This window comes from Beta vulgaris, chromosome 3 (assembly GCF_026745355.1).
Source record: "Beta vulgaris subsp. vulgaris cultivar EL10 chromosome 3, EL10.2, whole genome shotgun sequence".
Taxonomy (NCBI): domain Eukaryota; kingdom Viridiplantae; phylum Streptophyta; class Magnoliopsida; order Caryophyllales; family Amaranthaceae; genus Beta; species Beta vulgaris.
In genome coordinates this window covers 15,840,271-15,852,690 of record NC_079204.1, presented here as the reverse complement: position 1 = coordinate 15,852,690, position 12,420 = coordinate 15,840,271, and the positions used below count along the sequence as shown (strand labels likewise).

Here is a 12,420-nt window from a genome sequence, read left to right as displayed (position 1 = left end):
CAACGGCAACAAGTCAGCAACAATTTTCGGCGCCATTATTTCCGGCAATAATATTTTCCGGCAGCAATATTTTCCGGCAACATTAGCACACCCCACCCCCTCTTCTCTCCTCTGTTTTCTGCATTTTCATTGATTTTTTTTTAAAAATAAAATAAAGGGAGGCGTCCACCATGGATGCCCCACCATCGGTGGAGGCGTCCATGGCAGGCGCTCCACCACAAGGTGAGGCGCCTGCCATGGACGCCTTCACCAGTAGTGGGGCGTCCATGGTGGTAGCCTTTGGGGTTTGAATTTTTTAAAAAAAAAATATGGAGAGGCGTCCACCATGGACGCCCCACCATCGGTTGAGGCGACCATGGCAGGCGCCTCACCTTGTGGTGGGGCGTCCATGGTGGACGCCTCCTTTTATTTTATTTTTAAAAAAAAAATCAATGAAAATGTAGAAAACAGAGGAGAGAAGAAGGGTGTGGGTGAGTGGTGGGGGTACGGCGGTGGTGGCGTAGCAGTGTGGCGGTGGTGGTGCAATAGTGGTGGTGCGATAGTGGTGGTGCCCAATAAATAGTCATTGATACAGTAATAGCAAAAAAAATTGCGGTGGTGGTGGCGACGGTGTTGTTGGCAATGGTGTGGGTGTGGTGTTGGTGGCGGAGGTGTTAGTAATGGCGGTTTCAATGGTGGTGAAAGGAAAGGGGGAGGGGAAGGAAAGAAGACAAAAAAAAATGAAGGTATAAATATACAGTATAAAAATATTGTATTTAGGGCGTTAGTAGGATATATTAGGGCGTCAAATAGCAAAGCTCATTTGATAATCAAGTGTAAAATGACGAAAGATGAGAGACAATACATTTGTACCAAGCTCAAGCTGTGGACCTGTGGTACATTTACAGCTCTGTTTGATAGGACGTAAAATGTTTTTTTAGAAAACTGTTTTCCTCTATTTTTAGTTTTACATTGTCTGATTGACAAATGATTGTAAGCCCATTTTTCCTTGGGGTAAAATTAATCTCTCAATGATGGAAAATCATTTTCCCTTCAAAATGAAGGGAAAACTATTTTCCTTATCTCTCTTTTGTACACTCCTTTCACTACCTCCTTACTTTTCCTTACATTTTCCTTTCATTTCATCATTTTTCTTACATGGAACCAAACAATGGAAAACTAATTTTGAAATTGTGTTTTCCATTATAAATTATTTTCTATGAAAATCATTTTACACTGAAAATGTTTTAGGCCCTATCAAACGGAACCTAGACCATGCATGTCTCTAAAATTATACCAACCTATCCAGAATTAATAGTTACATAAAGAACACACTATATATGCTATATCTAAACAAGAGTAGAGTGAGTGGTGGGGCCAATGTGAATCCAAGCTCATGTTTCTAAGACTAGTAGTTTGGCCGCGCGCTACGCGCGCGCATGGCTAGTAGTAATCAAATTGACGTCAATGTGGCTCAAATGACCTATAATTTCTTGTTATTATAAGAATTGTCCATTTTTGTCACGAGAATCACAAGTTCTATTTATTTTGTATGAAGGTTCTTGGATTTATACGTGGCCTACGTTCGCGTACTTGATGACATTAGTAGCAATTAATTATGTTCTCATGTGTTGGACCTATCTTTCTTTCAAAAATGCTCCATAACTCCCCTTGCTTGGAGGGTCTTATTTTGGATCTGATGAGTGGGAAGTATATTGAGTTTGTTCACTTAGTCTATGTTAAACAGGTTTCTTAACCAAAAAATATTCTTAGATGCGTCATGAACTGTTTCTTAACATTTGCGGATCCCGTTGGCCCTCTTCACTCCGATTTTTTTGAGTTTGATATACATTATAGTTCCTCCGTTTTCTTTTAATTACTACATTTTCCTTAGATAATTGTTACTTTTTAGTTGCTACATTGTTTGAACTTTGGTATAATAGTTGGCCTAGGGTTTCATGCGTGACTTATTTTTGGTCCTCCCTTATAAAAAAGTGTCTAGCTACGCGCATGGCAGGAGGGGATCAATTATGATAATTCCTACAAGTAGCTCCACCTGACGAGGTCCCTCATTGTTTGCTAGCACATCTCCACAGAATTGGAATGCAGTGTTTCCAAGGAAACAAAGACGAGTTACGATATAATTGATGTGCATTTGCAAGCCTTAACGAAGATGGATCTTCACTGATTGAATGTGTAAGACAATATAGTGTTGGGAATAATGTTCGCAATGCTATTATGCTAAGCATATTATCGTTAATTTGACTTATCCCAGAAAGTAATTAGTTACATTAAGGAGGTTTCTTGTAAGTGTTCGCTTCTTTGAACTCGGACATGGCACTTCTTATCATCTCAGCCGCGTGAGGTTGCACAAATAAGTGAGTATTATCTAGGACGCGTATTATGAATTTCTGGTTTTGCTGGCAGTGAACATTCATATGGATAATGAATTGAGCCATTGGTATGTCACTGGAAGACGAGATTTCAACAACCAAAAAAGGAAAAAAGAAAGGTTAGACAAGCAGTGAAGAAGCCAAATTTCACAACCGCATGATAACAAATGATTATATGAATACCAATACAAATCAAACATGTCCATGCATACTGTATTAGACTGAGTAGACATGAAGTGCAACATGCAGTTAATAAGAAGAACAAACATATGTTGGAAACAATAAGAAACATTAGTTCTTGCTCAACAGATGCAGAAAATATCGCCAAGATAAAAAATTTTCACAACACAAGCTAGACTTCATCCTCTGTGCACTTTGGTTCAAGGTTGTGTTAATTAGTGGATTATCAAGGAAAAGTAACGGAATTAAATAAAAGAGAAAAGAAACAAAGGAGATCTAAGTGTCAACTGAGCTTGCAATATGCTAGATACAATTCGAAAAAAGAAAGAAAGAAAGTAATGATATACAAGCAAGTCAGAGTATCATACCAGAAGATGAAGAATCCTTTGGTGGCATTCACCATGATAGAGTAGCTTCACCTGATGTATAGATGATCAAATGGAGTCAAGTGGTAATTTTAAAATCTTGATGTCATACGACAAAGCATAAATCCAACAGCAAAAAGAAAATCGGACATGTGTAAGGATTAATTTTTATGACGGAGTCTAAAGAGCATTATCATACAACAAAAAGGAAACAAGAAAGCTAATTCCAGTTAAGTTTCTTCAGAAAATTTTTTTTTCTTTTATAATTTGTTGGGCTTTATGGGACAACTTCTTTTCTTAAGATGAGGGGCAGAGAAGCGGGGGGGGGGGGACAAAGAAAAGGAGTTCAAACACTCATCATAACATATTTCTAGAATCACCTTTAAGGAAACAAGTAACCCAGAAAAAGTGAACTACAAGATAAAAAAATTCATCAATCCACGATAGACAAATTGAGTTCACTAAGACTGTGGGAATAGGTGGGATGCAAATCCCATTGGATTTGAGAATTCGTCGTATATACAAATGGCTCTAAGGGAGGATGTTAACTCATTATTTTGTAAGATCAAGAGCAGCACTATGTAAAATATCAAGGCAGAGAGAAGTATGACAAAGAGGCAATCTGGAAGTTGAGAAAGAAAAATAAGGGGGATATAGTAAAGATAAGATGACAGTCATAGGCTCTACTCTCGCTTAAAATTATTGAATATAACAGGTGAAGTGTCAGCAGACAAGTCTACACTTTGGGCCTTGTCTATTAGGCTTAACACTGTGTCAGGGAACTTGGAATAGAATGGAACTAATTTTTGTAAAACTTAATTCACTACTATAAGTTTTTTCCGAAGTTTCCTAGACACTTCTAATATGAATTTGGTTTCAGCCGCATCCTTTGTGAACATTGACAATATTAGAATGCATAACTACTATGATTCAAGTTAACTACTATACTAACAGAAAATATTCCACTCAAATTCTAGTGGAATGATTTTTGCAAATTTGATAAGCATGCTTAACAAACCTAAAAGCATCAAGTACACTAACTAAAGTAAATTCATTAGGCCTCATAACATCAGTAAGTATATAGTTTTTTTTTCTTTCTATGACCCACAACATTATTTCTCCTAAAACTCTGTGAAAAAAAAAAGTAAACTAATAAAGACTGGAGGGAGTATATCTCAATTTTACCTTTTGAAAAAAGAACAAAAAACAATCAGATTATCTTTTGAATTAATTTACAAATGTAACAACTTGTATTTTACAAAGAATAATTATAATTTTAGTACCTACTTCTCCAAGTAATACACTTGAAAGAATCAGAAGCTAATAACCATCTGAACTTCACTACTTAGAAAATTGAATGAGTGTTACATGGCTAAAATAATTACTATATATATGAACCATATACAAAAAGTATGGAGATCGATATGAATATAAGTAGAATGGTAAAAATCTATATGGGTAAAAAATTATCAAAATAGTTTAAGTGTACCATTTACGCGGATTGTGTTTGTATTATCTTACACTTGCATACCAAAAAAAGTAAACTAAGAGATTGATGTAAATGATACCTCATCCCTAAAATAAACCAGCCACATTAGGTAATTTCTTCTTATCTCTTTGATGTGGAACTTGTAATGTATATCTAACAATTACAATGTACATCATCCATTCTAAAATAAGTGAAATACTTATATCAAAAAACTCTCATATAAAATAGAGAATAGATCGATAATTGGAAGATGGGCCGGATTCACCTCCGCCGATTTTTGGACCGATCCATCCAACATCCGCTTATAATCCATGTTTCTTCGGGTTTTCATCCATTAGTTCAGATTGGGTGGTTAGGTAATCCACGGTTTCGAGTGAACTTGCTAGCTCTTCACCATTTAGTTATGGTCATTAAAATTTGCTTTCATAGTTAAAAATAAATAAAATTACAAAGTTTTGATGTAATGGTTAATGTCGAACAAATTGCTAAATAGAAAGAAGCACCAAAAACTGCTATTCGTTTGTAAAATTAAATTTGTGTCAAGCAAAAATTATATTAGTACACAAAAAAGAAAGAACGCATTTTTTTTCCTTATGAAAATACGTGAAATGTTACATCATCTCCAAGAAAAAAAATATGAACCCTAGAGTAATAAGGACCTCTAGATCCAAATGCATAAAGGCACTATCTGATTTTAAGAACTGAATGAGACAAACTCAAACCATTTGCTTTTATACAAAATTCATCGTATCAATTACTCATATTATACAAAAGGTGTAAAACTTAGCATTGCTAGTATAATGTTTCACCCACTTAGTAAGAGAGATAGAAGTAGGAATAGTGAGCGCATTCATTAATTGTTTTTTGTTTTTGTTTTTGGTCACGAGAGGCATTTTCCTTGTTTTCTTAACTTAAGTTGTAAATTATTCATGGTTTGCAATACATATCTTACACTTGCATATCAAAAAAAGTAAACTAAGAGATTGATGTAAAGGATACCTCATCCCTAAAACAAACCAGACACATTAGGTAATTTCTTCTTATCTCTTTGATGTGGAACTTGTAATGTATATCTAACAATTACAATGTACATCATCCATTCTAAAATAAGTGAAATAATTATATCAAAAAACTCTCATATAAAATAGAGAATAGATCGATAATTGGAAGATGGGTCGGATTCACCTCCATCGATTTTTGGACCGATCCATCCAACATCCGCTTATAATCTATGTTTCTTCGGGTTTTCATCCATTAGTTCAGATTGGGTGGTTAGGTAATCCATGGTTTTGAGTGAACTTGCTAGCTCTTCACCATTTAGTTATGGTCATTAAAATTTTCTTTCATAGTTAAAAATAAATAAAATTACCAAGTTTTGATGTAATGGTTAATGTCGAACAAATTGCTAAACCAAAAGAAGCACCAAAAACTGCTATTCGTTTGTAAAATTAAATTTGTGTCAAGCAAAAATTATATTAGTACACAAAAAAGAAAGAATGCATTCTTTTTCCCTTATTAAAATACGTGAAATGTTACATCATCTCCAAGAAAAAAAATATGAACCCTAGAGTAATAAGGACCTCTAGATCCAAATGCATAAAGGCACTATCTGATTTTAAGAACTGAATGAGACAAACTCAAACCGTTTGCTTTTATACAAATTTCATCATATCACACAAAATTCAGAAATTACATCCAATGTACATGTTTGTTGATCACAGTTCTAAGACTTGGCTAAAGAGTGCCGAAGTAGTACACAATGAACTTAAGAAGCCCTTTTTATCACAAGATACAACACACATGATTTCAACTGTTGTTCATGGATGCCCATTTGCTGGAAGTGCAATTTTGTCCTGTGGTACATACGAAATTGAGATAAGTTCTGACCTAAGCTTGTCAATTTTTCAGCACTGGTAACTGAAGCACTGTGATGATCATTTGTATGTTCCTCGCCAGTTTCAGAACTAATAATATTTCCCGGTAGAGATTCGAAAATAACAATATGAGCAATTACCTAGCCAGATCCAAAGAAAGTTTCTTGCCAAGTGATGAGTTTTCAGCCATACACTCTGTTATTCTTCCTGAATATAACAAGCAAGGTGTGATTTGATAGGTATAACTCAGATTTCATATATAGAGATTGGAGATGTTCTTTAGATTAACATAGATGAAGCACAAAAAATTCCAGGAAACAATAAAAACTATAGTGACAACCAAGTATTGGACACATGGGGGTCAAGAAACAATAGTAGTAAAGGGGATAATGCAAATCATATCTATAATATAATTGTATACTCGGCTCTGAAAAAAACAACATACTTAACACATAACTTCTTGAGCACTTCATTTAGACACTAAGTTAACACTAAAAGACTTAAACAACTCAATTGAAATCATCAACACCCCCAGATGAAAAAAAGTAAAAATTCAATCAATACCTCAACAATCCAGATGTAGAAGAGAAGAAGCAGCCTAATACTAAATACCAAAAAAAAATATCAGAAACTAAAATTTATCAAAACCGTGGTCCATTCTTTCAATTCGAATTACAGCAAAGTCTTTGAAAAGGTAAAAGAACAAAAATTTGAACGAAAGGATCAAGAACTCATATGAAATCAGGGTTTCATATGGGAAACAAACAACAAAAAATGCAAAACAACAAACGTCAAAAACAGCAGATTCATCCGCAGGGAAAAAAGAAGCAAGATCCGGTTCTAAACTCGCCAATTTCACAGGAAAAAAAAACTCAACAGTCAATGGATGCGCATATACAACTCATCTTCTTCTTCTTTAATATCTATTTCATCGGACAAATAAATTACTTCACTATGTGGGAGGACTTATGAGAAACTGATTTAATAGAGGTTCTTTAAAAATGCATTGTTTTAGTACAACAGTGACTTACCCAATCCCTTGGGTAACTCCTCTTTTCTTTCAATATTTGTATGTGTTCAAAAGCGCCTCTATGTAGGACTTTACTGCCCTTTTCTCTAATTAGTTTTTCTAGTTCTTAGAAACTATGGTTCTGGGTCCATGGCTTGGCAGATGCACATGTAAATAATACAAACACTAATGGGTGATCGGCTGGCATATTTGAGATCGAAATGCAGCCATTGCGAGCTCAGGAGAAGTAAGTTTTCAGAGATATCAGTGGTTTCAATTACAGCCTTCTACATATTGTCTCAATTGAGTCTTAGCTAGGATCTTGTTCCCTCCAATGCACATACTTACATAGCTCAGCTCCCATATGCAAGAATAAGAATGTGGATCCTAGACGCGAGAGATAAAGACAATATTTTTAGCGCACACGAGGAGTTACTCCGAAGTTCTTGCTGCATAACAATGTATGAAGAGCATGTATGTCAACTGAAGGGGTGGGTTTCAATAAGAAATATATCAGACAGATTTTGCTATCATACATATATGATATGGCAAAAAAAGAGGGAAAAAGGAAGATTATTAGCATATAGGCTTCCTACCAAGTCCTTAAAGTGGACCAATGTAACAAATCAGCAAAAGTATGATTGTCACAAGTCATCAGACAAAGCTATGCTACTAATGGCATTGGAAGGGGAGTTCCCCTTCACATATAACATTCAGCAAAACAGCAAATTAAAAAGTCCAAGCTTCTTTAAAGGCATCATTTAAGACTTCCAGGTTGCAGTATTTATATGAAAAAAGAACACTCCACACTCATAACTAAGCTCTTTCTTTTACCAGCACTGAATGTCTCGCAATTCTAACAAAAAGAAGAAACCCAACTTATAATTTAAGTGCACCACAATGTTAGAAGATTGTTTTCACCAAACAACCAACAGGAGCTGGTGGGATGTTCATCCACAAACAACAACACGACACGACAAGTGGCACTAATAGAAGCCAGACAACAAAAAGAAAAACTTTTCTTGACCTCCAATACCTTTTAAGACCAAAGTTCTAGAAAAGAAGTATGGAAATTAATAAAAAATGATTCAGTTAGCAACATAACGTTAGACTATGTTGCTCCAACTCTACATTTACAACAAAAAAAAGGATAGAGGAAGGGAAGTATATATGCTTGAAAATAGAACGAGAGATTTTTTAAAAATAGCAAGCCAACTTTGTTTTTGCACAAAAACTGACAAGAAAAGCCCATGTAAAGTCCTTTTAGTATTTAGTAATATGTTTCACAAATTATGTTTCCCGACACCCACGTCCAATTGTCACGACAAATCCCCCGGTTCGAGAATTACAAGCCATAGCCCACGACATTTCAAACACTTGAATGTGCACCAGTAGATGACACACAAACAGGTCTCCAGGTAACATACATCATAAAATAGGTAGTCAGGTAGACGAGCTGCACAGACATTATAATGCTGATTCTTACGGCTGCGAGAACAAGATCAAAGCAAAATACTGCCCGACTTTCGTCTCCGTTCGACCAGTCGGTCTCACAGTCAGGCAGGCTTATACCATTACGCTCATGAGCAGAATAGACGTTTAATTGTTGGGACAAAAAATAAAGCAGCTGATTCAGTAGCACGGGCTGCAATAAGGGCTCGCTGTCATTATGTTAATAAAAAGTGGCTTGGAGGTATGTTAACGAATTGGTCCACGACAGAAACGAGACTTCATAAATTCAGGGACTTGAGAATGGAACAAAAGGCAGGGAGACTCGCTCGTCTCCCTTTAGCATGCATAACAAAAATAAAATAATAGGTTGTCCAATTTCAGTAGGATGTAAGTTCAATTGCTGAAAGAAAAACTTTCCAGCACATGTGTGCATAAATCGTTGATGATAATAGTAACAAGCCATATACAAGTAACACTCCCCTAAAGTGAACTTTGAAGCCAAAATCAAATGCGAAATATACTCATAAAGTCGTAAATGTGTTAAAAAAAAACATCAGAATCTCCAGAGAGTGAAAATTGCTTAATCTCAAGCTGCTATATAATTCGAAACAAAATTCAAAGTGTTCGAAATAAAGGTACCAGATTTCATATCAACACGTTCAACTCTGCCGTACTTGGAGAAGAGTCGTTCGAGATCAGATTGACGAGTGTCACACTCGAAATTTCCGACAAAAACAGGCCTCATCGTTCTTCGTTTCAAATGCTAAACTGCATTAATTACAACTACAATAAGTTAGCAAACCTTCAATCGAACTAAGATAAGACTGGGAATTACAGAGATTAAGCGATTGCAAAACCTAATTGGTGAATTACAATGAAGTAAAAGCCTCTGGAAAGTGCAATTCATAGCCGTCCAAAACAAAATCATCTACTTTGGAAAAAAGAAACTGGAAAGTGTAAATAAATGATTGAAGAAAAGGAAAGAAAATTACCAAGAATAAGCTAATTTGACCCAGATCTGTCATATCCATAAGAATGAATGTGGAGCCAACGACGCATTTCTCGAATTCGAATCCCACAAATAAGGTTTTGCTGGAACAAATACACAAAAAACAACATTGAAAGCAAAGATTAGGGTGATTTAAAGGAGAGGAACTCATATAATTCTTGAATATTTGCTTTTCACCAGTAACATAAATTTCAAGAGTCCCTCCACATTCTATTTTCGGTCTTACAAAAAATTTTACCTTTAAACAAACAAAGTTTACGAACTGGAAAAATACAAAGCGAAATAAATGAAACAAACAAAAAATCACAAACTGGAAAAATAAACATACCTTCGATGAAAAAATCAAGAAAGACATGTGGTCAATTTTAATGGTTGTATGAAGAATTACTCATAAATATACCTTCGATTTTTGAGAAATTCAAGTTCCAAATCTCGTTGAAAGATCTCGATTATCCCGTAAAAGCAATTTGATGCGAAGTGCCGATGAAATGGAATTGTGTTCTTGAGAGAAAGCTATAATTCCTAACAACAAACCCTAAAATTTGACTGATGAATGAAGAGAGATTAAGAAACAAAGAGAAAGAGGAGAGAGAAATTTCTCGTGTCTGCTGTTTGGAGGAAAAACCGAGTTCAATAACCTAAAGAGTATAGGGCAGAAGAAAGGAGGAGAATCGTGCGGTTAAGAATGGAGGATGATGAATGGCTCAGATTCTTTGATTGCTTATGAATAGTGAATTTCATGGTTTTGTCACCCATAACACTATTGAAATGAATAGTGTTGAACTTCCAACTTTTGGAAAGGTCTAAGATAAGATACAGAAGAAAATCTCTGGACACATTTCTTTTCTTTTAAAAAACTGATTATCACGTTAAACATGAACAAACAAAAGCAACCAAAACAAAATCATCTTAAAATCGCCAACAAAAAGCTAATCTTACCCAGATTTATGAGGATCCATGAGAATTCATGTAATTTCTTCAAAGGCAAACTATACATTCCAGTTGAGAAATGCTTCCTTTACCCGCCAGAACAAACCCTATGAAATCGCAAATAAATATAACAGAAATTAAAATTTATCAACGAAAACTGAAATTCATCTAAATTGTGGTTTCATTTCTGAAAATATCGAAGAAATTAAAGATTAAAATAGAGAAAACTACCACGCTTTGAGAAAAACGTTGGATTTGTGTGCCGTCTGTGAGTAGAGGTTTGAAAGCTGCAGCAAAATAGAACACGGGATTTTTTTCTTAATCTACAGGGGAGTTTGGAAGAGAAGAGTGGTAGAAAATCTAATTAGCTTTTTTCCCAAATTTATAGATTTATAGATTCAACATCAACATGAAACCCTGAAAAAAAAATCGAATTCAATGAAATATATTACTTACAATTCAAAATACACTCTAAAACTTGTTATCTTCCTAATTACCTCCTCCGCCTTGACCGGAACAATTGAGAGGAGCTATTAACTGACTGACGAATTCGGAATCGGAATTGGAAGATGATTCTCATTGGTGATTTTTCTGGGCGATCTTCTCAAGCGTTAATTTGGCCTTCGATTTCTGCGTGCTCAACCATAGCCAAAACCTTAAATTTTCTAGATCTAGAAAATCGCGAAACACAACAAAATATGATAAATTCAAGGAGAGAGAAATCGTGTTAACGAATTCTGACCTCACGAATTCAGAATCAGAAGTAGAAGAAGAAGAGTCGCATTGATGATCTTCTCTGGCGTTGATTCATCCTTGGATTCTCCGTGTTTTGCCATAGCTTAAACCCTAATTTTTCTAAATCTGGATGAAAATATGAGGGAGAAGACATAGAGATTGAGGAATATGGGAGGAGGAAGAAAGACTAATCGTGCGGTTTAGATGTTGCAACGATGGAAGGCTCAGATTTCCCCATTCTTATGAACAGTGAATTGCAGCTGTTTGTGACTCAGATCACTGTAGAAATGAACAGTGTGAATCTTCCAACTTTTTAAGGGTGTAAGATAAGATATAGAAATTTAGATATCTAGCATTTCTCTAACATATACTTTCCACGATCCTTTTTGTTGTTCTTTAATATTTTCAATTAAGTATGTGAATATATATAATACTTATTTTGTTTTCCAATATTTGATAAACTTTGAGTCTTAAACAATTCAGGTTGACCATCATTAGATATTTATATGCAAGTAAAAAGTAGTGAGGTGGGATCTCATTTGGATTTGACTCAAGAAATACTTTCAAAATATCAACTTTTTACAATTCTTACACAATTGTATTAAAAGGAGTAAATGGTCAAACTAGTGTATCGGTTAGCGTAATTTTGAAACTCTAGCATATATTAGATAAGGGTTTTTTCAGCATCATTGTAGTTTTCAGTTTTTTAATTTTTTTTGTTTTTAAAAGTCATGATATAGGTTATATATAAACCAAAAGTTAATCAAAACTACTAAATCATGATATTTTTGGAAAATTGACCACAACATACTTTGTCTAATTTCCTTAATTTTGATTTTTATTTAAATTTTTTACATATAGAAAAAGAAAAAACTGAAGATCAAAAAATGATAACAAACAAGGACTCGCAAGTACTCATTCAAGTTTACACCTATGATAAGCCAAACACGTAAAAAGAGAGGAGCAAAAGATAAATGTTACATTGTTACTAGCAGTTCAAAATAG

General features: G+C 34.8%; 1 protein-coding gene and 1 long non-coding RNA gene across 2 annotated transcripts; both read right to left on the bottom strand.

Annotated features, from left to right (window-relative positions):
• Positions 1-2,260: 2,260 nt before the first annotated feature.
• On the bottom strand, positions 2,261-3,206 carry LOC125495991 (general transcription and DNA repair factor IIH subunit TFB5-like). Its single transcript, XM_048641169.2, has 2 exons — positions 2,921-3,206; positions 2,261-2,448 (listed from the first exon to the last, which is right to left on the bottom strand). The coding sequence occupies exons 1-2, from the start codon at positions 2,953-2,955 to the stop codon at positions 2,271-2,273; spliced, it is 213 nt and encodes a 70-aa protein (XP_048497126.1). The 5' UTR covers positions 2,956-3,206; the 3' UTR covers positions 2,261-2,270.
• Positions 3,207-10,689: 7,483 nt separating this feature from the next.
• LOC125495859 (uncharacterized) lies at positions 10,690-11,517 on the bottom strand. The gene is made up of 3 exons (XR_008968602.1): positions 11,423-11,517; positions 10,912-10,967; positions 10,690-10,787 (listed from the first exon to the last, which is right to left on the bottom strand). It is a non-coding gene; the product is annotated as an uncharacterized LOC125495859 (long non-coding RNA).
• Positions 11,518-12,420: the final 903 nt, after the last annotated feature.

What these genes read in the sequence shown, in the direction of transcription:
- LOC125495991 (XM_048641169.2), bottom strand. Translation starts at nt 2,955, where the DNA reads ATGGTGAATGCCACCAAAGGATTCTTCATCTTCTG. An exon ending in AAAGGATTCTTCATCTTCTG is followed by an intron (nt 2,449 to 2,920) that starts GTATGATACTCT and finishes CTCGTCTTCCAG; the next exon opens with TGACATACCAATGGCTCAAT.